The sequence below is a fragment of the Phalaenopsis equestris genome, unplaced genomic scaffold (genome assembly GCF_001263595.1).
Source record: "Phalaenopsis equestris unplaced genomic scaffold, ASM126359v1 Scaffold232153, whole genome shotgun sequence".
Lineage (NCBI taxonomy): Eukaryota > Viridiplantae > Streptophyta > Magnoliopsida > Asparagales > Orchidaceae > Phalaenopsis > Phalaenopsis equestris.
Genome location: NW_018250121.1, coordinates 66,490 through 93,256, shown reverse-complemented (window position 1 = coordinate 93,256; position 26,767 = coordinate 66,490). Strand labels below are relative to the sequence as shown.

At 34.0% G+C, this 26,767-nt stretch overlaps 1 protein-coding gene across 1 annotated transcript in view; it reads left to right on the top strand.

The window, feature by feature from the left end:
- Nucleotides 1-1,207: 1,207 nt before the first annotated feature.
- The window catches only part of LOC110038205 (protein HSH49), a 27,064-nt gene continuing 1,504 nt past the window's right edge, over nt 1,208-26,767 (top strand). The window contains exons 1-2 of the mRNA XM_020742976.1: nt 1,208-1,405; nt 25,622-25,833. Of these exons, the coding sequence (XP_020598635.1) occupies nt 1,372-1,405; nt 25,622-25,833 (246 nt within the window). The 5' untranslated portion in view covers nt 1,208-1,371. The remainder of the gene's footprint in view (nt 1,406-25,621; nt 25,834-26,767) is intronic.

Here is a 26,767-nt window from a genome sequence, read left to right as displayed (position 1 = left end):
TTCGCCCTATATTTGCTCCAGTTCACTCTAGTTGCTTTACTTATTATACCTGCAATAAAAACATAAAAATACATTCCATTGAAGTGTAATATCGTCAAAAATAAGTATAGCAGGAGGAAAATTAACATGTTAAACAACAAGTCACCCCTTAAGTCTTACAATCTCCTCGAAGGTATTCAAGACCCTTCATGAACTTCATCAAGAGTGAATAAGATGAATCTCAATCATCCTCCACGATCTCTTAATCCAAGGGCATCAATTTATTAGATTATGATGATTCACCTTCAGCCCTATAACCTTGCTCCTTCCAACCGACATAAGCTCCTTATTAGGGATTGATAGTTGATAACCATACTTGATCAACCGATAGACATCACTTAGCCGACTAAGTCAACATTATCGACCTTTTACTACTAAAAATCAAGCTAACTTGCAACATCAAGCCTAGTTGATCGATGGACCTCTTTAGCATGGCCAACCGACAACGCTTTCGAAGTGTTCCCTAATCTAGCCTGCTGAGTCATAGAACCACCCTCAGGGCCCACATATATGAAATACTTGCAATAACCCGCTCAACCCCCATTAATGTAGTGATATAAATGTAATTGAACATATCATACCTCTTTCCTCTATAAATTGTGGGTCATTATATAAATAATGGTTTACACACTTCTTCTAAAATTATGTTCTTCTCTCTGTTTTTTTTCTTTCACTTTTGTCTTACGATTTATTCTTTTGCTGGATTCATGAATAAATCAAAATCTAACAATAACCATGTTACCATATGGGTTGATAATTACCTCTAAATCCCATCCTAAACTCATTCTAATTGTAATTGATTTAACCATCCTAAACTCATTCTAATTGTAATTGATTTAAAATTTAAAATTAATTTTTTGAAATTAATTAATTCAATTAAAATACTCTCTCCCGCTATGATAAATATTTCATGTTATATATGCGTGCATAATTTTTATATTTCCTTAAAAATTTAATATAATTATAAAATTTTAATAAACATTAAATAGATTTTTAATTATTTACTCAAATAAAAAAATTGCTAACAATTTTTTGTGACGCAAGTCTTGTTTTTATCATTTTTTCGATAATGCGAAAATGATTAGGATACCGTTGACCAATGGCATTGTTTGCCGACAGGGAACTGACGAAAACATCTCGATACGAGGCACGTGTACACAATAAATAGTAAATGGACGGTGGTGATTGATACACACGGGTTTCGTTTGGGGACGGGATCGATGACTTCTCGATAAGCTTTCTAGGCGGCTACAATGGTTCTAGGGTTCTTTCTCTACGCTCGGACTCGGTGGCTTGGTAGTTTGGATTTCGACGCAGAGGGAGTTTGGAATCATGTCGCGGAATACAGCATGCACGGTTTTTATAGGTTTGGATGCGAATAATTTATGTAGTTCTTAGGTTGAAGTATTCACTTTCTGTGATTTTATCCGTCTTCTGTTGCCCAGATAGCCAGGTTTCGATCGAGGATTGTTGATTATTCTTTTCGTTTTTTTTTTCTGTAATTTGTGTCTGTTTTTAAATTTTGTTTCCACATGCTTGCTTTATTATGGCAAGGAAATGGAGTATATGCTATTTTGGCTTTAAAAGTGCTAGGGTTTCGCCTTGATCTTTCTTTCTTTCTTTTTTTTTTATTTTTAATGTTATACTTGAAGTAAAATTTAGTTATGGCCGATTATTTTGTAATTTTCTTATGTTATTCTTGGTTTGCTGAAATTCTTTAGTGTTGAAATACTGGATTGTTTTCCTAGTTTAGATATAACTTTCTATTTCCTTTTTTTTGTTTTTTCAATTTCAATCATGACTTATTATTTTATTCATCTCTTATTACGGGTGTGTTTCGTAGCTCCATGTTAATAAGATTTAATAAATACAGCCAAACACAAAATAAAACACAAGTTTCATTGATTTATGAAAATTTTGATTCAAGGTTCAAATTTTGCCTTCCATTCATGTTAAATACAGATTCAATAAATCCAACAAGGAGCTGGATTCAACAAATCCAGATTTACTAAATCCTACTAACACTAAGGGGTTATCCGGTAAAGGATGGGTTTTAAGTTATTAAGATTTAGTACATTTCGTAAATCCGGATTCATTAAATCCTGAATAGGGTAAATCCTGAAACTGTCTGGTGACAGATTTTGAAGCTATTTAAGAAGTTCTGCCTACATCTAAGTTTTCTCTCCCATAAATCCCGTAAATCCAATGATTCGTGGGATTTAGTAATTCCTGGATTTAAGGCCGAAATTCATGAAATCCGAATTTATCAATTCCACAGATTTATTTTGTCCAAAATGATTTTCTGGCAAGATTTAGTCTGCACCTAGGTTAAATCCTACAAATTTTGGATTTAAGGTCCTGAGTGTTGGAAAATTGTAATGCTTTTCCCTGTTTATATATTTTTGTTCCTATTCCTTTTCTTCTTGGGATCTATTGAATCTATGATTCTGTCCTAGGTTCATTGCTTAACTCTAACCTTGCATGGGATGTTGTGTGGAATGGAGAAGTTTAATGTTAAATGCAGGCAATATAGAAGATAGATGGTGTTTTTTTTTGATGTTGCATGCACCGTCAATTAAAGTTTATTCCCTTGGACTTTATTTGGGGGTATGGAGCAGCTCATTCTGCCACCGCAACCCATTTTTACTGTTCTCTCTAGTATGTTTTCCAAAATTCAAAGTTAAACTAGCATATTCTTAGAAATCTTAAATTATGGTTATCTGCTTTCACCCAACAGGATGGGAAGGGTATGGGCTTTGAATTGTAAATATCTTTTCTTCAGTTTTTTTTTAATAGTCTATCACATGAACATTTTTATTTTCTTCAAAACATTCAATCATAGCCTTAAGTTGTACTTTGTGTCCTCGTTCTCCATGGCCATGCAAACGTGGGTAACACACTTGCAAATCATCTCTTCCATTTATGTAGCATGAACTTTATTTTGTAGCATTGTTGCGCGGTTTCATGGTACACAGATTTGTCTAAGTTTAGTATATGAAGTAGTATTGTTTCCTTTGGAATCTTAGTTTTCATTTGTTACTTTTGCTGCCACCTTGAAAAGTTAGGTGGAACGTTTCTATAGAAAATTTGTTAAATTGTGTTTTGCAGACTTGTTGTAGGTTTCTTCGTCTAACTCGAAGCCAATTCAATTTAATTCAAAATTAAATTTATGCTAGATCGGTAAATTTAATAACACTCGTAAACACTACCTTCTTGTTTGCTCCCAAAGTACTGATGATAGCAATGTAAAACACTTTCTAAACTACAAGCGATGCAAGTTTGATTTCATAGAAGTGAAAGATTTTGCTAAGAGAAATTCAACCAAGAGGATGGGAAGGACCTTAGAGAAAGTGGGCTTGAAATTTAGGATTAGTGTTGATTGGAGGGGTTCGTTCCCTTGTGGGTGCCGAGGGGGTTGACGTCATTTTATGTACTGGAGCAGTTCTTAGGTATAACATGGCTAGAGGGCGAGAGAAGAAAGGATGAGGGGAGGGCATTATGGAAGAATTTTGGGGGAGGAGGAGATATTACTCTTAGATTTTGTTGCCCTTAACAAAAGTGGGGATTGAGTCCTTGAACAAGGAAGTTTATGTTAAAAAAATTGAAGCAATGCCAATCGTTTTGTGTCGCACACAGTGTCATTCACCTCACACAAGTAGGTATGGTTTTACAATGAAGGTTTATTTGATGTTTTTAATAATTATGTAATTATCTGATTGTTGACTGAAAAATTATCTTGATTGAATTATTGCAATTAGGAAGCTATCTTTCTAGCAATCATCAATACATAAATCATCCAAACAAGCAAATCATTCCTAACAACCTTCAAAATGGATTTTAGTAGAAAAAAGTTATAATAATAATTGATAACCATTCTGCAAACTGCACGCTTGTGTTTAGCAAAGAACATATAGAAACTGTTTTTTTTTTTTTGTTTAGTTGTAAGATTACCTTCGTGCTGTTCATTTTCATTGCTCATGCCCATCCTTTTTTGAACATTAAACTGCATAGCATAAACATTCCTCAAGTTCAAACTATTAAATATACAATAATAAGTATAAAATTTGCCAATTGAAAATGTTTGCATTATATAACAAATCATTTGTACATTTGTTTCATTTGTGATACATTCCAATGTCTTAAAAATATCATCTTTTAGAGTACTTTGACACGATCAAGAATTTATGCACTATTACGGATTTTTTTTTCTGAAACAATTATGTCAATTGGAATGCACAAGACAACATGATCCATTGCTAAAACCTTGGGAAACCTACATTTATTACCTCTAAATAGTGTAAAATGTTCAGACCCATTTTCTTAGGTTTGGACTCAAATCTCAAGTTGATTGGAATTTGGCTTAATTTTTTTTAATGTTGATGTCTAGTTGCCTTGACTCAAAAGGAATTGATTTTGGCTCTAAATTAACTTCATAATTAAGGCTCCATTCGATTATGCACAAAATAACTCAAAATTATTTGATAATACAAACATGTTATATTTGATTTATCATAAAATATTTAATATGGGAATGTTAGATATGAAATGTATTTAAAATTTATTTAAACATAGATTTTATTTGTATTTAAATTTATTTATGACATTATTCAAGATGAATTTAACTTAATGTTGGTTTAAAGGCAAGTTTGAGCAAACTTGCCTTTAATTTGAAATTAAGTTTCTTTTTTTTTAATTGAATTAATGCGAAATAAACATATCCGTGATAGGTTTGGTGTAGCTTATGTGGCAGACAAAATTAGAGAGTCGTCTTAGATGATCTGGTCATATTAAACATCAACTATCTGATGATCTGGTTAGGAGAGTAGATGTTTTAGATTCAACTTTTGTTAAGAAAGACAGAGGTAGACCTAAAAAGACTTGGGCATATTGTATAAAAAATGATCTTAGTTTATTAGAATTAAATGAAAATATGACATTCAATAGGATGCAATGGAGCAAAAAAGATTCATGCAGTCGACTCCACTTAGTGGGATAAAGGCTTGTTGTTGTTGTTTAGTTTTGAATTGAATTAACCTCATTTTGAGTTTATAGTGATTGATTTTTAGTCAACTTTAGTGTGGATTTATGTAAAACCACTTGATGAAAGTATATAGTTGAAAAGGATATTGGAGGTCTGCATATTTATTCTTGAATTTTATGAATCTATAATGCTTGAAGTGGGTGTTGTGGTGAAAGATTTGGATAAGACATAGGAGTTTTAATCGATTAACAATGATTCTATCATGCTCGTTGGTGTCATATCAATGTTTGCTAAAAAACATGACATGAAAGATGCAATGAATACAATGGAAGTTTGTGAGGATTTGTCTTATGATCTTTGGAATCCAATATGGAACATACGATGAAATAAAGGAAAAATAATGGATCTTGTAAGGCTCAAAATGAATATGGAACTCAAAGGGACCTATGGAGTGTCACAACTAGTGAAAGAAGAAAGGTACATTTCTTTAGCAATTCATGAGTTTTTTCTCTAGCTAGTTTTAAGTGCTGTTTGACTTGTCCTTAAGTGACTTTTTTTTTAACAAAGCTAATGAAAATATATAGTATGGGTGATTGATCCTTGCATTGAAGTACACTTTTGACACGAGCGAGGCTTCTATAGCATGCTTGGTATTGTGACTGTAGTGACTAGAGTATGTAGCTTGAATTGTGCATTATTTGTCACGAGTTCAATTTTTGTGATTTGGCTATTACTTTTGAGTGTTTAAACATAGTATTATTTGTAAACAATAGGTTATCTCTAGCTTTTTGATGCATTTTTTTTGGAATATTGACTCAAAGTTGGAATTTGTAACAAGCAAAAGAGAGGCAGTTGATTAGATAACATATTACATATAAATAGAAAGTTGCTTATAAATAAATACTTTAGTGTGTTTAAATAAATATCTTTGATTGAGTGAATTTATTCTTAATACATGCAATCAAATATTTGTGATTGACTAGAATATTTTCTTTCATATTTCAATTATTTGTGTGATTATATTAAGTGCGCATGTATCTTGCAATCTAATTTTAGAGGAAGCATCTCCTTATGTTTTGATCGACTATTTTTTTTTACTTTGGTAAATTTTTTGATGTTTGCTTTTTGCTGATGATATCCTTCTTTTGGATAAGACTAGAGAAAGAGTTCAGGAAAAAACTAGGATTATGGAGGTCTACATTGGAGTTTAAAGGCCTCTGTTTGAGTAGAACTAAAGTTGATTTCATGGAATGTAATTTTAGTATTAGTAGCTATAATGACAAAGTTGTAATCATGACCGATCAAATTATTAAATTGTGTGAACGTTTTAGATTTCTCGGGTCTATTTTTTATTTTTCATAGTGATGGTGATATAGATGTGGATGTTATTAGTAGAATTCTATTTGGTTTTTTGAAGTGGAGGAATGCATCGGGCATATTGCGTGATAGAAAAGTATTGCTCAGATAAAGGAAAATTTTATAAGATGTTGGTGAGACCTACAAGCTCTATGGCACAAAATGTTGGCCTTTAAAAGAGAAGCATAAAGCAAAGTTAAGCATTGCTGAGATGAGAATGCTTAGGTAGATGTGTGGTTTAACACTTGGACACAAAATGTGAAATGAATATATCCATGGTAGGGTTGGTGTAGTTCCAGGGGCGGACACGATTAAGGAGAGTCATCTTAGATGGTTTAGTCACATTAAACGTCGACCATCTGATGATCTAGTTGGGAGAGTAGATGTATTAGGTTCTACTTATGTTAAGAAAGTGGTAAAATTAAAAGACTTGGGCATGTTTTATAATAAAATGATCATAATCTATCAGAATTAAATGAAACATGAAACTCAATAGGACGCAATGGAGAATAATGATTCATGCAACTGACCCCACTTAGTGGGATAAAGGCTTGTTGTTGTTGTTGGTGGTAAATTTTTTTGCAACCCAGTTTTTTTAACAAAACTTTTTATGAACTTGTTCGTATTCTTGAGTTTGTCCAAATTTGGTACAAGTATGATTAAATTATAATTGCTCACTTATTTTGTGTGATTTGAATTTCTTATTAATTTTCTCAATTTCTTTCACTTATTACTTTTTGATTTGCGTTCTAATTCTAGTATTTATAAGTTTGCATTTTATGAAAGAAAAAGTTTTATGTTTATTGTTCTTTGGTATGCTAGTTCTAACTATCTTCATGTTTTGTTAATTCATTGCATGATATTAGTTTCATTTGGAAATCCTAATCTTTAAGCCGTCGTATATCAAGCTAGCATCCAAGCTCATTGTTACATTATGTTAACTAAATGTAGCAAATTTAAATTGTGTTAATAAAACTAATAAATGTTAAAATTAATAAATGATGCCATTCAAATAGTATATGGTAGACTGTTGGTTTTGATGAACACACCTATAAGCTTCAATATTATGATTGTTCTGATGTTTTAAATGTATAAAATGGTTTATAGTTAACAAAATATACCCAAATCTAATAATTTTGTATTTGAGTTTACATTTATAATAGATCATGCTTTATGAACTTATAATTAGTCGTGGGTTAGAATTGAAGTTTAAGAGTAAGGGTCTGTTTGAGACAACTGCAGCTTATCGAGCTTATGCTGATAAACAACTTATCCTAATAATCTGCTGATGATCAACTGATTCGGATAAGTTGATTGACTGTTTAGTTTTCGTGTTTTGAAAACATCTAATTCTGAATAAATGACCAATATGACCCTGTTCTGGATAAGCTGTTTAGCTGTTTAGTTTGTGTGTTTTGTAAACAACTGATTTGCAGATTTTTTTAGTTAAATAAAAAACCTGGCACGCAAAAGTTGTAATGTCTTCCCCTCAACTATTTTAAAACCAATTAACCCACTTTAGACTCATTTGACACATACAGACCACCTAAAAATTGTTATTTACAAATTTACCAACCTTCTTAATGCAACCCAATAGGGGAGATAAAAGTAAAGAATGATGAATTCTTATAAGAAAAATTCTCATTTCCCAATCATAGAGAAGGGAGTTGGATGCTCACACGCACAAAGCGAGGGAGGGAGGGATTCATGGAAATCATATAAGTAAAATTTGAGATATTCATTACTATTCTTGGAGATGCAACGTAACATTAATTTATATGGAATGTGGTAAGTTTTTAAAAATAAAGTTCAAATGTTAGGACATGATAATACAAAAGAGTTGAGTTGTGTGTATGATAAATTCTAGACACAAAAGATAATATCATGTAGGAAGATGTTCAAGCTGCTATAAAATACCAATAATAAAACAACCTATTCTACTGTATTTACAAAATCCATGAAGGTTCCGAAGTTCATTAAGCAGGTCGAGAAATATCTCTTTCGTCATACGGAATAGTTGAAAAATCGTGTAAGATGACCCCATAATAACTCACCGACCCAATTATCTCCAATATGACTCAACGTCAGACAAGGAAATCGATCAACGTATGTATGATAATAATGGTATAGCAAGATGAGGACGAGAGTGACTTTGCTGTTATGGTTAAGTTGTTCTTCATCCATTCTACAAAATATGAAAAATGATATTTTTTTTAAGCATGATAATCATTAACTTGAGTTAATAGGAACGATACACAGATGGTAGCATGGTGGTTATAAATACCAATACATAATAATAAAGAGTCCATAACATAAATATTACAATGACCGATACTAAAATAAAACCTAATGCCATGAACAATCTATCATTCATGAAAGAGCGCAAGCGAGTCAGAATTCTGGGTCTAAATTTGCAAAAAACTGTCTGCGAGTGGAGTTCTCTAGAAATTTCACATATTTTAAATACATAGGTTCGTCTTCCTTAACATCGGGGTATGTATTTAGGAACTGAAGACATTCCTGAATTGAGCAGTCCTTTGATGATACAAACTTGGCTTTACAGAATTCAATTAGCAACTCTATGGAACCTCTGATAAATGCGGCTCCAGCTTTTTTTTTTTTCCACTCTAGGATGCTTTGTCCTGTCTGTTGGTTGAATATTTGTGTGAAGTTGGTTGGGACCTTCTTCTGACTCACCTATATGCTTGGTTTCCATGTCATGTATTAAACCAACAAAGTCCTGGTCAGTTGGGGTGAAAACATGAGCTCTGGTAGCGACCACGCCAGTGAACATGCCATTTAACTTTTTCTCTAATGCTGGATCAATGCCGACACTGCCTGTATTAGAAAAGAGAAATTATTAGTAAAAAACTTTTCAGAAAAACAATCAATACAGACAACAAATTTAGGCATGTATTTATCTCTAACTTCTCAGCCACTATTCATCTAGTGCATCAATTTTCTTGTTAAGTGGATCCCAACCTAATCCCGTTGAACTTCACATATTTTAAATACATAGGTTCGTCTTCCTTAACACCGGGATATATTTTTAGGAACTGAAGACACTCCTAAATTGAGCAGTCCTTTGATGGTGCAACCTTGGCTTTGCAGGAAGCAAGTAGCGACTCTATAGAATCTCTGACAAATGCAGCTCCAACTTTCTTTTTTTCCGCTCTAGGATGCTTTGTCCTGCCTGTTGATTGAATACCTGTGTGGAGTTGGCTGAAATCTCCTCCCGACTCACATATATGCTCGGTTTCCATGTCCTGTGTTAACCGACAAAGCCCTGATCAGTTGGGGTGAAAGCATGAGCTCCGGTAGCGACAACGCTAGTGAACATGCCATCCAACTTTTTCTCTAATACTGGATCAATGCTGCTAAGTTTGAATTTTTTTGCTGTCGATACTGCCTGTATTAGAAAAGAGAAATTATTAGTAAAAATCTTTAAAAGAAAACAATCAATGTAAATAGCAAATTTTGGTACATATTTACGTCTAACTTCTCAGCCCACCATTCCTTTGGTGCATCAATTGTCTGTTTAAGTGGATCTCAACCCAATCCCGTTGATCATTTGTTTGAGTTATTCCAAAATTTTTAATTGATCTCACTTGTTTTTGAGTTTCATCCTATCATAATCCCTTCCGGTCAGTTCTTTGAATTTAGTCATAAGATTATGCCAAACTTCTTTATTAAAATAGGTGGTCGGCCTATTACCCAACTCAATTTCCCTAAGACAGATCTTAAAATGTAAGGGTGGTCTCTTTATACCACATAGCCGATGATCCATACTCTTTAGGTTTACTCATTTTGATTGAGATAAATGAGCTAACATGAAATTAATACTATTCAAGAAAAAAATGTCGAAATAGATAAAGAATAACTAATATTTCATGACTAATAGATCGAGATTGCCATAAAACATTACAATCTTTTTATTGCGGCATTTGTTAATTATTGGAGGACGTGTCATAGAACATTTGGTTGCCATTGGAGGAGATGAATTCTTCTTATTTCAACATTTGCATGCATACCAACCAATTCTTATCTATTATTATATCTAACACCAAAATTTAACTTTAGTTCATATGTTAAGCGGTATACATGTAAAAAATGAAGCATGGCTGTTACATAAAAAAAAAAAAAGAATTGACTGATATTTATGTAAAACTTCCTTTATGTTCTTCCCTTCAAACGCATAGGAGTAGTGATTTAAGAACTACTCAAACTAAATTTTTTCAAGAATGGATTTGTTCTTCCCTTCAAAGCATAAGCATTGATTTCTTCTTTCTTTTTTTCAATAAAAGTTGTATAGTTTCCTTTATCATGAAAATTGAAAATAAAAATCAAGATCATACATTTCTTTACAAGAAAAAATTTCATTCCAAAGCTACCATCAGAAACTTCCAGTCATAATATTAGGTTAGCAAAAACCTTAGCTCAGTCAAGACTAGAGACGCACACCCTCGAAGCATAATAAAAAACCTTGGTTTTTCCCACTTCGACAATAGACCACTTCATTGAATGCAGAGGAAACATTTTAGAAATGTTTCACAGTTCAAACACATTCCCACTCTAATATGAAGAAAACAACTTAGTAATAGAGCAGAAGATAAAATTACAGAGAGATAAAGAGAGAGAACCATAATCAAATTCGCAACACGTAAAATATCAGAGGAATCATTCTCGATGCTTAAAAAAATTCAGTAAAAAAAGTGAATCAAGATTTTCACCAGCAATACTCAATTCCCAACTACTGGATCTAAGTTTTTAGCCATTTCCTCTCAACACTTCCAGATTCACCGCAAAATTCAACAGATAGATCGTCCAAATTCAAGAAGCCTTTCGGCCAAATGGGGGAGAGGGAGGAGCGGAAGGAGTGGAAGAGATTCCTTACCCGAGCGAATTCAGGTATCAACGAAGGTAGGATTGACGCCTTCAAAAGAGGAAAGGTAGTGCTGCGGGAAAGTTTCGTGAGGGCAATGGAGTAAAAAGTTGGAGGCCGAACGCGGATCACGAGGATATACCTGAGGTTCGCGTGTAGTACAAAAAAGAAACGTCGTTTGTAGAAACTCGCCTTAAAAGTGAGAAACAAACAGTAAGACGGAGTTTTCAAACCGTCGCCGCACTTATAAGCTGCTCCAAACGTGCCTTAAAATTGATTTTAGAAACACCTGAATTGGAACTTCCAATGGAAATGGAGCCTGTGCAAATGTGAAATTTGCTCATATTTCTGAGTCCGTCCAAATTTGGTACAAGTAAGATTCTAATTGTGGTGAATAAGTTATGAATTCTCACATTTTCTTGTGTGGTTTGATTTCTTCAAATTCTTTTACATGGTGTTTTTTGGTTTGGGTTCTAATTCTAGTATTTATAAGTTTGCATTTACTGAAAGAAAATTTTTTATATTTATTGTTCTTTGGTATGCTAGTTCTAACTTTCTTCATGTTCTGTTCATTCATTGCATAACATTAGTTTCATTTAGAAATCCTAATTTTTAAGCTGTACTGTATCAAGTTAGCATACAAGCTCATTGTTGCATCATGTTAAATAAATGTAGGAAATTTAAATTGTGTTAATAAAAGTAATAAATTATACCATTCAAATAGTATATAGTAAACTATTGGTTTTGATGAACATACCTATAAGCTTCAATATTATGATTGATCATTACTACTCTTTAGATAACGTTTTACATGTATAAAATGGTTTATAGTTAACAAACTATACCCAAATCTAATAATTTTGAATTTGAATTTACATTTATAATAGATCATGCTGATCATTCTTATGAACTTATAATTAGTCATAAGTTAGAATTGGAATTTAAGGCCCCATTTGGGGCAGATTATTTCCACGGGCAGCTTTTTGAAAACGCCGTCGTCGCGTTTGTTTTGCTCGTTCAGGGGAAACGAAGTTAGATTTTTTTCGGCCTCGCTGCTCGCGTTTTCAATCTGCATCGCGCTTTTATTCTCCTCTTGTGCCCATGTTTGTGTCTCCTCCTTCGCTTGGCATCTCTTGCACTAAAGCGCCTCTCCATTGCCTCTCTCTCGGTTGCTTTTATAGACGAATCCGTCTCTTTAGAGATCCTTGACTCGGCTTCCCTCTGGTATCGCCCTCTATCCCTCTGTCACTTTGTCCGTCTCCCCTCGCTTGTCCCGTGTCCCGGATTGCTTGTTGGTGAGTTGACTCACATCTGGTTGGAACATCACTAATGCAATTTTTTTCTATATGCATTTTGCAGGTTTATTTGGTGGCTTTCTTTAGGATATTTTACCTTTGTGGGAAACTTTTGTAGTAAATTGGGGTTGATTTGGTTGGAGTCCTTGCCCAATTATCCTTTTCAATTGGCTGTTTAATGCTCGTTTACATCGATGATCAATGTTTTACATCGAAACTTTTTCTGATTTGGATTTTGGAAGAGGAGATGGGGTGATTAAAGATAGAAGAATTGCTTGAATTTTGAAGATTACTAACCTCTTCCGCGTATATGTTTTTCTCATTATTCTACATGGGTAATTTCTATGTGAAATGACATGTGGTCAAGAAAGAAGTTAACTTGAGAAGAGGGCTTGGTTTTTTGAGATTTGTGCACATATTTGGGATTGGATGGAAAATAATTTACCATAATCATGCTTAATAAGGAAAGGGAGCTTGTGAAACTTTAAAGCTTCAATCTTTTCCTCATGAATGTAGTTGAGAAAGAGATGAGAAAAGATGACATTCTCGTGCTTTTTATTATTTCATTTAGTAGATGATGCTCCGATGCCTATTTATTTTGTTTTTAATAGATCTTTTGATGATATTAATTGCTTGATTGGTGTAACACATTGTGTCAAATTAGATCTTATTGGCTTCAATATGGAGAAAGAATTTCATTATGGTCAGGGCTAAGATAGGTGCCTTTTCTATTCACTTCTATGCAAAAGGAACATATGAGCATGTTCCTTCTCCGAAGTCATTTGTGTGGTAGCCTCTACCACTCTTCAGTGAAAGATTCTTCAGTTTTGGGAAGAATTTTGCATCTTCTCTCATTAGTTGATGTTCCTATCCTTCCTTTCTTTGGAGTAAATATCTCATACACACGGTTGTGTGAAGTCATTCAGAGTTGGCAACATTTTTCTATAATAAAAAATGTGCTCTATGCTGTGAAACATGCACACTGCGGCTTTGTTCTGGCATCGAAAAGCATTTAAGATCCTTATAAATAAACCTCACTCATAACTAGGCTTCTCTTCTTGGTTTTATAGCCTTTAAAAAGAACACTTTTGCATCCTTGAAAAGAGTGAAATGTTTGTAGCCACACTTTGAAATGATGATCACACTTTATGGGTTTTGAAAACAACAGATATTTTTTGTCCCTTGCTAAATTTTATGTGGATAGGTATGAGTAGATGTGGAATAGAAGAACAATTTGAAATGTACATACACTCGCATGCTAGTGCAAATAAAAAAAAGGCACATTCAAATCGTGCACGTACAAGTGTCTATTTTTATAGAGTACCAAGTGTGTGTTGTGCTTAGTTGTACATTGTTTCCTTAATGTTGATTACTCTGGATTGGTTGGTGTGCTTAATTGTCTTTTGATTGGCGAAAAATTGCAGTGGTGTAATGTAGTAGTGGAAATGGCCTCAATGTCATTTTAATGCTTGTTTTTTTCTAGTTGTTTGTTCCACTTATCTAACATACACGTCACTCAAATCTTATGAACTTACATATCTAACACCTATGCTTTCAATTTTGACATGAATATCAGCTTATCTATGCATGAAGCTGTTTATACCACTTTTATGTGATCTGAATGAAATATTTAGGTGTTATAAATGTTAAGAAGTAAAGCTTATTTGATTTGTTTGTTAGCAACACAATGAGTAATACTAAAGAGTTCAGATCATCGACCATATAGGATAAGGAGGTTACTTTCATATTTTGCGACCTTTGTCTCAGGAGTTCGATGATATCCCTTGAGGTTAGTGTATCTCGTGACATACACAATCTCAAGATTAAAATTAATATTAGCATAATTTTAATTATAATTTTAATAATTTTTTCTTTTTTAGTCAATTTTGATACTCATTGTTAGGTGATGACTGTTTCATCTTTTTTCTGTATTGTTATATATTAATTTTCTGCTTCTGCAGTATCAAATATACTGTCAGAACAGTTCTGTTACAAATAACATTACTTAATAGGGGCAGAATTGTCATTTATTTACAAACAATTGCAAATCAGCTGTTTTTAAACAGTTGTCCCAAACAACCAGCCGGCTTATTCCAATAAGCTGCTGATTAGCAGCTTATCAGGATAAGTTGCTAATTAGTAGTTTATCAGGATAAATTATTGATCAACAGATTATTCAATAAGTTGCAGTTGCCCCAGACCCTTAGTGGCATATGCAGCTTATCCAATAGGTTGGTTTGCAGCAGCCGCCCTAGGAAGCCGTTGCGGGAAAACTGGATGCCTTTTTTATTTTTAAAGTTTGAAATCGTTGTGTGATAGCTGTTTCTGGATAAATGACTATTTTGCCCCTGTGCAGTAATACTATTTGCAATAGAACTGTCATAGCAATATATTTCATATTTGAGAAGCAAAAAACTACTTTAGGATAGTAGAAAAATTAAGATATACACTTCGCATAATAATGAATACCAAGTGTCCTAAAACAAAAAAAAAGTGTGAAAATTATCTTTAAAAAATGATAATATTAATTTAAAAATCCAGCTAGCGTATGTCTCGAGTTGCGTCGTTCTCCGGGGATGCCATCCAGCCCCGAACATTATTGGCAATGGAATCTTGCGGACTGTCTGAAGTCACGCTTCTTCGGATCGTCTGCCCACTGAAAGAAGTCACTTTTTCTGATCGTCTGCCCACCGTGGGCACTTATATAACTTTCTTGCATAGCTATATGCTCGATGTGACGTCAGTAGGGAAGGCTGTAGTCTGCAGTGACAGAACACTCGTCGGGAGGTCTCTGAAACCCTGGAGCTCATCTTTTTAGAATTATAAAAAAGACAATTCATTAGTCATAACAGAAGTTGAAATTGCTAAAAAAGATAATTAATTACAGTTATTTGCAGATGTGAGGTCGTAGAGAACTCAATGTACCAATCAACAAATCAGTCACTACAAAAAGAAAATAGATTTTGAAAAAAAATAAGTTTTTGGTTGCCTTTAATCTACGTAAAACCAACCTTCCGTGCGTCGCATGCGTATATAACAAAAAAATGCAATCTTAAATAACCTCATAAACCGATGCACTGAAAGAAAGAGAACTTGGTTGCCTTCATTATGATTTCACATGTAACGACTAACAGACCATTCAGAAGAACCCATGAAGGTCAAACGCTCATCGCCGACCTCTCAAATCCTAAAAAAAAAATAAGTAAAATGCGAATGGGAAAAAATTATACTTATAAATAGTGTAAAAAATTTAAATCATAAATATAAAATGTAAAGTACAAATTACTTTAAATAAAAGAAATATAGTATTGAATGTTTAATACATAATACTAAATAAATTACAAATACTCTTATCAGCCTCCTACTAATTTATCCGTAATTTGTGCCATTAACTCCGTCATTTCGCATGCTTCTTCCCCTCTCTAATACAGATAATGAAAGGATCATTTTCAACTTGTGGCAGGGAATTCCTGAGGTGATACACAAATGCCTCTGGCGGTCCATGCTTATGATCCTCGTCAGTCTGACGAAAGTCAATGTCGCCGCGGGAAGGATGTCGTTAAATATATTTGTTTAGTGTCACCGTGACAATGACTATCTGCACTTGTTGAAGGAACGAATAAGATGACATTTCGCGGAGTATAACCAATTTCTTATTCAAAGCTCAGAAAATCTTCTCGATGACACCGCGTGAGGAATGCCTTTTATTAAACAGGCCCTTTCTGTCGCATGTTACATTGCTAATTCACTCGAAATCAAGTTTGTGATATCTCGTATTAAAATAGAGTTTGAGATGCCCTCGCTGCAACAAATAACTAACATCAACCAAATAATGTTTATCTAAAATGTATTACATAATTAATATGAAGGTTAAAGTGAAACACGAGTAGTTGGGTTCGAGCGTACCTTCAGGAGGGTGGGGGAAGTTGTAGCCGGTATTTCACGTTGTAAATTTGAAAATTCTACTGTAATGCGTACCCTTCCAATCGGGCATGACAAGTAAAGCACATGTTGAAGTCGCAAACAACCATGACATTCTGCATTGGGTACCCGCATCGTCCAATGGATGCGATCTTTTCATTGTTTGGAACTCGTGCATCAACGTGGGTTCCATCTATTGCTCCAATGCAATTGTTCTCAAATGAGAACAAGTTTTAAATGAACGGTATGCATTTTTTAAATTGAATGCAATTATTTTGAAATGTTACCTTAAAGAACGGTATGTACCTTGTATCGTGTGAAATCTCCGCAGGAGTCCGTTCGAATGAAGTAACAATAGGTTTTATGAATTGTGAAGATAAGCTCACAAGTGCCTCCAAATCCACTGAGATGTTTCTAATAATGGTTTCGGAGCGCCTTGCATTGATTCATTCTGGGATAGTATGTAGATTGTTATTGCCAATACCTCTCATGAAGTCGTTCTCGATGGCTCATGAAGTCCATAAAATCTGTTTAGTTTTGTCAAAAGATCATTAAATATCTCTTGTTTCATGGTGAACTTGTTATTGAATCTCGTTGGTGTCCAGTAAGCAGCTCCACAACCTATTTGTCCCCAACATATGAGGATGTTAAGTATGGAGAGCGATCTACGAACTTGTTGTAATATTCGTAGATAAAGCATATGACTGCAGCTCTCCTTTTGTGTCTTTCTCCAATTGAATTCATCTAGATGTATATTGTATTAGCCGACACGAAAGCATTAATAAATTTGATATAACCATGTCCCAAGCAACATGAATAACATAATGAACATTGTTGAAGCACAAATAACATAAATATTGGAATATTAGTAATAACTAGAAAATTCTCCCAAACGTATGAAATATCCACAACATTATTAAAACAACACACCAACATAAATGTCCCAAGCAGTTGTAATTAAAAGAAGCGTCTCTGATCTTCATTCAATTGTAATAATATCGTAGGTGCGGAAGTATTTGACTCCAGCATCTTCACAAAAAAATTCCTACAGGTCGAATCTTCAAGCAATTTTATTGCAAATAAATACAACTCCGAAAGTTCGTTACCTGAATTCAGAACTTCCAGAATCGTATCCATTGAATCAACTTGTGTTTGGGTGGGGGTGGTGGTGGCAAGAAGCCACTAGATGAGATATTTGGGTTCTAAGGTAAGCAACACCACCTTTCTTTTTATCCTCAACCTAAGGACGCTTAGTACGACCAGTGGACTCAACTTTCTTTGCTGGGGACTTCACTAGAATCACCTGATTGTTCTACTGCTAAATTCTCAGGTCTGCCACGAAAACCTATTTCACTAGGGGCACATACATATTTGTTAGTCACCATGACCCCTTTGAACATTTGATCCAACTTCTCCTCCAAATCAGGTTCGAGGTCGCTGAGTTTAAATTTCTTTATACCAGGATCACCTACAAAGTCATAACATCTATTTTAGTTTTAAAATGAAAATTAAATTGACCACATTATGTTATATGTCAGAGATACTCATCGCAAGTTTTTCCGCCCACCTGTCCTCGAAAACATCAATGGTTCTTTTCACTGGATCTCACCCCATACCCGTTGATCATCGTTTCAATTCTTTCCGAACTTTCCAATCTTTCTTGAGTTCATCCTACTTGTTCTTTAGTTGCATCTTGTCGTACTCTTTACCTGTGCTTTATTTGAATTTTTTGATAATATTTTTCCTACTTTCTTTGTTTAAGAAGATTGTGGGTCTATTTTCAAGTTCTATTTTCTTTAGGCAAATGTCACATAATATTATTTTGGTTTTTTTATCTCACATTGCGGGTGTAACCTCTTTAGTTTTAACCATCGTATTGTTGTGATAATTAGAAGAAAAATAAGTAAATGAAAATCAAACAATATATGCACAAACCAACAATCAACTAGCCCAACCCACATCTACCAGCCCAACACTAAACAATATGCCCTAACACAACATAGCCACCACCCCAACCCACAATCATATCCTCTGCACACGACAACCGCACGCCGCAGCCTACAACCACAGGCCCCAACCCACAACCATAGGCCCCAACCCACAACCATATGCCCACACAGTCCACCAACCCCAGCCAAAACCACATGCACCAGCCAACAATCACATGCACCAGCCAACAATCACATGCACCAGCCAACAAGGACGCTTAGTATGACCAGTGGACTCAACTTTCTTTGCTGGGGACTTCACTAGAATCACCTGATTGTTCTACTGCTAAATTCTCAGGTCTGCCACGAAAACCTATTTCACTAGGGGCACATACATATTTGTTAGTCACCATGACCCCTTTGAACATTTGATCCAACTTCTCCTCCAAATCAGGTTCGAGGTCGCTGAGTTTAAATTTCTTTATACCAGGATCACCTACAAAGTCATAACATCTATTTTAGTTTTAAAATGAAAATTAAATTGACCACATTATGTTATATGTCAGAGATACTCATCGCAAGTTTTTCCGCCCACCTGTCCTCGAAAACATCAATGGTTCTTTTCACTGGATCTCACCCCATACCCGTTGATCATCGTTTCAATTCTTTCCGAACTTTCCAATCTTTCTTGAGTTCATCCTACTTGTTCTTTAGTTGCATCTTGTCGTACTCTTTACCTGTGCTTTATTTGAATTTTTTGATAATATTTTGCCTACTTTCTTTGTTTAAGAAGATCATGGGTCTATTTTCAAGTTCTATTTTCTTTAGGCAAATGTCACATAATATTATTTTGGTTTTTTTATCTCACATTGCGGGTGTAACCTCTTTAGTTTTAACCATCGTATTGTTGTGATAATTAGAAGAAAAATAAGTAAATGAAAATCAAACAATATATGCACAAACCAACAATCAACTAGCCCAACCCACATCTCCCAAACCACCAACCATAGGCCCCAACCCACAACCATATGCCCACACAGTCCACCAACCCCAACCAAAACCACATGCACTAGCCAACAATCACATGCACCAGCCAACAACCACATGCTCCAACCACAACCACAACCACAACCACATGCCCAACACAGCTCCACACCCTCATCCCCCAACCACATGCCCCAATCCACAACCACATGCCCCAATCCACAACTACATGCCCAACACAGCCCACCACCTCCAACCAAAACCTTATGTACAACAGCCAGAACTGCAAATGCCCCAACACCATTGCCACAACAATCACAAGAACCATCAACCACAACAATTGGAGTCTTGACAAGATATGTGAAAAAAACTACACAGGAGAATATGCACTCTACCAGGCATGAAAAAATGAAACAACATGAATGATGACAAACAAGCTACAACCACCAACTCCGACCTCCACAAAACCCTCACTCCAAGCCACATCCACTACCAAGCCACATCCACTACCAAGCCACATCCACAACCTCAAACCACATCCACAACCCCATGCCACATCCCCCACAAGCCACATCCACAACCCCAAGCCACATCCACCCTAAGCCACATCCACATTCTCTCTCTGCTAGCACAATTTCCAATGCTAGCACAATTTCCAATGTTTACAACTATATTCATTTCAGGAAGCAATTTTTTAAATAGTTTTGCCCAATTAGATAAAGTTGAAAGAGGAACAACAACAATAAATACTTTTGCCCATGCCACATCCACCCAATTGATATGTATTCACATCAATGCCCAAGCCACAAACACAAATTACTCCAAAGAACACTAAGAATAATCTAACATCATTGCCCAAACAACACCCACAATAATTTTTTTTTTTGTTAGATCCTCATGCAAACCACCTAAATGATGTGTATTCACATCAATGACTATGTCACAACCAATATAGACCCTCACTCAAAAATATCCAACATCCGATTGCTATTATCTCCAAGCCACATCTTCAAAAAAAGTTTTTTTATACAACTTATCAAACCCAAAATCGAGCCACCAAGAATTTAATCTAACATCTAGCATTCACATTTCTGCCGCACATCCAACCATCGAACAACATTTACAAATTTAACTTCACAAATCCAACCAACAAGCATTCGCATCTGTTGAGGAAAAAGTATTTACCGCTAGGGAACCGAGGAGGAAGAGGACGAAGAGAAACCAGGTAGTGTGAGATATGCGGGAGAAGAAGAGGAAGAAAATCCAAGGAGCGTGAGCAACGTGGGGGAAGAAGAGGAAGAGGAGCAATAGATTGCAGCTTTCACTTTGTATAAAAAGCCGAACGAGGAGGAAAAGGGTTAGGGCGGAATCGAAAAGAGGGCACCAATGTAAAAAACCGAACGAGAAAAGTGGGCCACGATGTCTAACCCGCGGCTCGCATTTTACCCTAAACGCTCCGCCGCTGCTCCATCTCCCCAAACAACAAAACTTTGCGGCTCCCCGCTGCGCCGCTGCCCGATTGCCGCCCCAAACGGGGACTAATAGTATAACTGATTGTAGAAACACCTGATCTGGAACTTCCAAAGGAAATTGAGCCTGTGTAAATGTAAAAATGCATTATTCATTTGATGAATTAATTGAGCAATCTGATAATGTAAATGAATTATTTGTTGATATTATTCTTATAATGAGTAACTTCATTGAAATCAATCTTATAGGTGGTTTTTGATTTCTTGATTCTCAAAATACAAGCCAAAGTAGAGTTCCCTCCATGCTAAATATTGTCACAGTAATGTTTGTTAATAAGCAAGGGATGAAAGAGATGACTCCAATGAAGGATTGTGGGGCGCTTGGCGTATATTTTTATGAATTGAATGTCATATACAAGGAATTTAATGCAGCAACATAGGATCTTTTGTGTTTGTTAAGCATCATACCACTTTAAGTGGTTTAACCTCATGAACAGCAAAAAAATATGTTTTGTCCCATGCTCGAGTTTTTAGCAATATTCGAGATTCATCTAGTGTATGAAATTTTGTAACATGGACAAGCAATTCATTTAGTGTCACAACTTATGAGGCTCTTGTAGCATGTGATGTGTTTTATGCATTGTTGATGGTGATTTCCTATTGTGGGTTTAGTTATTATTATGGAAAAATTGAACTCAGTATTATTTGACATCGAGAGGTTTTTTTTTAATGGCTTTATGATACCTTTATGTTTTTAATAAAATCAATTTAAAATTAGAAGTTAGAACAAGTCAATGATAGGCAACCCATTAGAGAACAAATTGATTATAAATGTAAAGTCAGGGCATGTAATTGACTAACTTAGAATAAATTTTCTTTTTAATTTTTTGACCTTATATTGTACTAGCTGAATATATATTGATTCATTTGACTGTAATTCTAGTGTGACTGCTGAATTTAGTAAAAGTTATCTACTCAAACTAACGTAAGGCTTGAATTTTTCTTTTTTACCTGGGCAAATTTTTTCATTGGCCTTGTTTATTTTTACATGTGTTGCTGTTCGCTTCCTAGTTTTTCTGATTTGATTGAAATTAGTGGCAATTAAGATTTTGTTCATGTTGAAAAATTTACGATTGCTTGTTGACTTTGTGGTTTGGATTTTTATTTGATGTTATAGACTTTTAGTATTTTAATTATTTGATTATTTTATACCAATCAGTTTAAAGAAAGCATTTTTTTATTATTTTATTTTATTTTTTGCGTATTTAGTTGTTTTTTGTCTAAGGTTCTATTCTCATTTTGTTTAACATACATTATATCATATTTAGTTACATTAGGAAATATTAACTTCAAATTGTTCTTCATCAAATATTAATTATCATTTTTTTATATATAATATTAATATGCATAAAATGTGACCACTCATAATTAATATTATATATATAAAATGATATATACATAAAATATTAATATTAATATATATAAAATGATATATATAATTATATATATATCACTCATAATTATTTTGAACCAGACCGTCTACTAGCCAAAGCAAATTGATCTCTATTTAAAGCTGATTAAATTTTAAGTCATAATCGACTTACTTTCAAGTTTTTGACAAAATTGCCAACCCTGCTTTAATTAAACTTGAAATTGATTCAGAAGTTTTTTTTTTCTCGACCTTATAGTTTGACTGGTGGATCGATTCAAAATGGCTCGGGTCTATTGCAAATGAACTCAAAATTTTAGTGAGTATTTTACTAATTATCGCCACCTACTACGATTCTGTCACATTTTGATTAAGCATTGTCATCCTTATCAATCATGGTGATTATAACTTGGTAATCAATTAAAAAATATATAGATATTTTTAGTTGAATCATCATCTTTCTTTCACACTTGGTACTTTTTCGTCCTCTTTTTTATTGGGGAGATGGAGAGCACTGAATTTCTGATGTTGGCGGCAAGGAGGGAAGACTCCTTTACATTATGTTTTCCCCTTCACACTGTACTTTAGTCTCCATATATTTGAGTTCATATTTTCTCTATCTGTTACTTGTATGATGATACTTATTGACTAATTGATGTTTGTAAATCCTTGGCATGTGCTAGCACTTAAGCATATATGGGTTCAATGGAGGTAATATAGGCTTTTTTGGGTGGTTTTTCATTTTGAATAGTCTTCATCTTGCAATTAATGGGGGCATTAGGCAAGCGACATTGTAACTTGTAAGTATAAACCCTTTGCTAAACTTTCCTTCTTTTTCTCTTTTGGTTGTTTGTTTGACACATAGTGGGATTAAGGCTTTGTTGTTGTTGGTTGTTTGTTTGACACGTGAAACGTAATTTAGCAACAACAACTATAGGCCTTTATCTCATTAAGTGGGGTCGGTTATATAAATCCTTCTTCTCCATTGAATCATATTGAGTGTCATTTTCATTTAATTCTAATAAATTAGGATCATTCTTTATACAATTTGCCCAAGTTTTATTAGGTATACCTCTCCCTTTCATAACACAAGTCAAATCTAAAACATCTAATGTCCTAATAGGATCATCACATGATTGGTGTTTAATGTGACCAAACCATCTAAGGTGACTTTCTCTAATCTTGTCCACCACTGGAGCTACACCCTATCACGAATAATTCATTTCGCATTTTGTTTCTAAGCGTCAAGCCACTCGTCCACCTAAGTATTATCATCTAACTTTGTTTTATGCTTCTCTTTTAAAGGCTAACATTCTGTGCGATAGAGCATTGCAGGTCTCACCACTTTCCTATTAGTCCGAGCGGTAATTTTCTATTACACAATAGACCCGATGCATTTCTCCACTTCAACCAACCAACTTGAATTCTACTAGTACTATCCCCATTCATATCACCATCATTTTAAACCATGCATTCCTCAACTTCAACCAACAAACTTGAATTCTACTAATAACATCTCCATTTTTATCACCATCACTTCGAACTATAGACCCGAGATATCGAATACTATCACATCTTTTACTGATTTTGATCACCCATAGTTACAACTCTTATCACTAGAGCTACTAAAATTACATTTCATGTATTCAGTTAAATCTACTCAAATGAAGGCCTTTAGATTCCAATGTAGACCTCAATAATTAATATTTTTGCTAAACTCTTTCTCTGCTCTTATCCACAATAAAGATATCATCAGCGGAAACCGTACGCCGAAGTACATCCTCCTGTGAATGTCCAGTAAAAACATCCATAACTATAGTAAAAAGATATGGGCTTAAAGCCCATCACTGATGTAATCCAATTGAAATGGGAAAATACTTGGTCATTCCTTCTCCTATTCGAACATAAGTAACAATTCTAGTTTACATATCTTTAATAACTTAAAAATAAGTCATATCAACACCTTTCTTCTCTTAAACCCTCCAAGGACTTCTCTTGAAATCTTACCATTAGTTTTTTCTAAATTAATAAAAATCCGTAGCAGTTTCTTTTCTTACTTCATAATGTTATGGTTTTTTTACTTCATCGATAGCAGCTTATTTTTTTTCCCCTCATTAATGTTAGAATATTCTTCATTTTTAATTGAAAAGGAAAGTTGTCACCTTATCGTTACTCTTTTTCATTTTTTTCTAGCATTCTTATTGTCTATGTTTGAATTTTATAATAATTAGTTCCATGTACAGCTTCATAAATTATATGATACGACCAGCACCATGGTATTCTTTATTTCGAATTTCTATTTTTATTACTGGTCAGTAGTTGATTTTATGGATGTATTATTTTAAAATTATTTTAAAGTTTGTGAAATCTTTGTGAAATCTTTTTTTTTTTTAACGGCATATTAATTGTGAATGCAGTTCTTTTAGTTTTTTGCAGTTCGAACCAGTATGTTTGGACTTTTTGTAGTCCTTTTTATGTAGATTACTACTAATTTTTTTTTAGTTATTGGAGATGTCTCATTTTGTAGTCTGCTTTTGTATTGTTATTTTCTGAATTTGACTCCTTGAATTTTACCTTGAGCAATTTTGAGAATTTCAATCCGAATAGGACATATTTCAAGTCATATTGTACAACATACCTAGACACATCTTCACTGTTTTTTAAATTCTACTGAATGACTGGAATATGTCAGTATAACTGACGACATTTTGCCAATGGACTAACCATTTATATTTTAATAACTTGATTTCTTTTAATTCTTGTTTTTCTTATAAAATTTTTTTTTCTTCAGCTGAATGTTGACGCTTTACTTTGTGTCAACTTGTTTTTTTTATCTTTGATTCTAAATCTTCTCGTTTTTTTTCCCAATGGGCTACTGTTTGCTCTAATGCATGATTTTACTATGATTTTCTTGATATGGTGATAAAGATCATTTCCAAGTGCCATTATAATTGCACTTTTTCAGTTATACCCATCCCACCATATGCTTCAATTTGAATAATCCTCAATTCGATAGGTTGGGATCTAATTCTCTTTATTTTTCAAAATATTTTTTAATGTTGGATTAAATGTTACCATCCAATTTGGAATGGATGATTGGGGTATGCGAATTTGGTTGGTACGATAACCATGGTAATTTAAAGGGAACTTCCTCATTTTATGGTGTATGGTGTTCTTTTTTATTAACTAAATTTCTACTTACACCTATTATAAGCTATTTACTAATGTGCATACTAATTTCTGTGAGTTACATTTTGTAACTTGCAGGACATCAGTAACGTAGGTACCTCTTTTTATGTTTCTTGTTCATTATATTTATTTTTTTCATGTTCGATAGGTAACTTGGATGAAAGGGTTACTGAAAGGGTCTTATATGAAATCCTTATTCAGGCTGGTTATCTAGTTGACCTACATTTACCTCGGGATAAGGAATCTAAAAATCACAAGGGCTTTGCTTTTGCCGAGTATGAAACAGAGGAGGTTGCAAATTATGCTGTTAAGCTTTTCTCTGGTCTCGTTCGACTACATAACAAAACTCTTAGATTTGCGGTGCGTTTTTGTTATCTTAGTTCAACATGTTATGCCATCCTTTAGAACTTGTAACATTTTAAGTAATCTCTTTGAATTACCTGGACCAGGTAGGAGGTTTTCCAAGACCAATTTTTAATTTTTAAGATGATTGCATCCTCTTAATTTATGTGGTTTTGTTCTGATTGACCTTAATTTATTGCTCTTAATACTTAGGTGCTGCTGCTGTTTTCAGCTGACAGCTTGAATCTCTTTTTCTCAAATTAATACTTGGTTCTGATCCGAGATTCACAATAACATCTTTAGTCCTTGTTATCTTTTGCATTGTACAATTCAATCTCTGAGATAATGTTAACATACTTGAGTCATCTTCTATTCCTTCAGCTGTGACTTCTGTGACCATTCCAGTTTTTCATGAAAATAAGCATGGAAGGATGAGCGGAAAAAAATTGTCCTAGTCTGTTGTTCAAGTCCAATTATATTTCTGGTTTTTCTTTTAGGCTTTATTTATTAGTGCTTTTTGTTTCATTATCATTTTGGCATATTTTTTCAATTTATGTGGGGCATTTATTTAACATTGTTTTCTCAAGCCCGCATACTTTTTGTATGATTTATTGAGCATATGAATTGACTTAAAAGTTTACAAATAAAAAAAACATATGTTACTAGTTTTCAAATTGCAAATATGGACTAGTCCTAACATACATGCCAAAATGCTTGAAATCATGATACATACATAGAGATACGTACATTCATATGCACATATATAAATATACATATATACATGTACATACATATATATCTATATTGTGTGTGTGTGTGTGTGTGTTTATATATATACCCCCGTGGGTAGTGTGTGGTGCTCGAATATTTAACACACCCAGGGATAATCGGGGCTCGTCTAATAGCCTTTGGCCATTCCTTTAAATAAATAATATATATATATATATATATA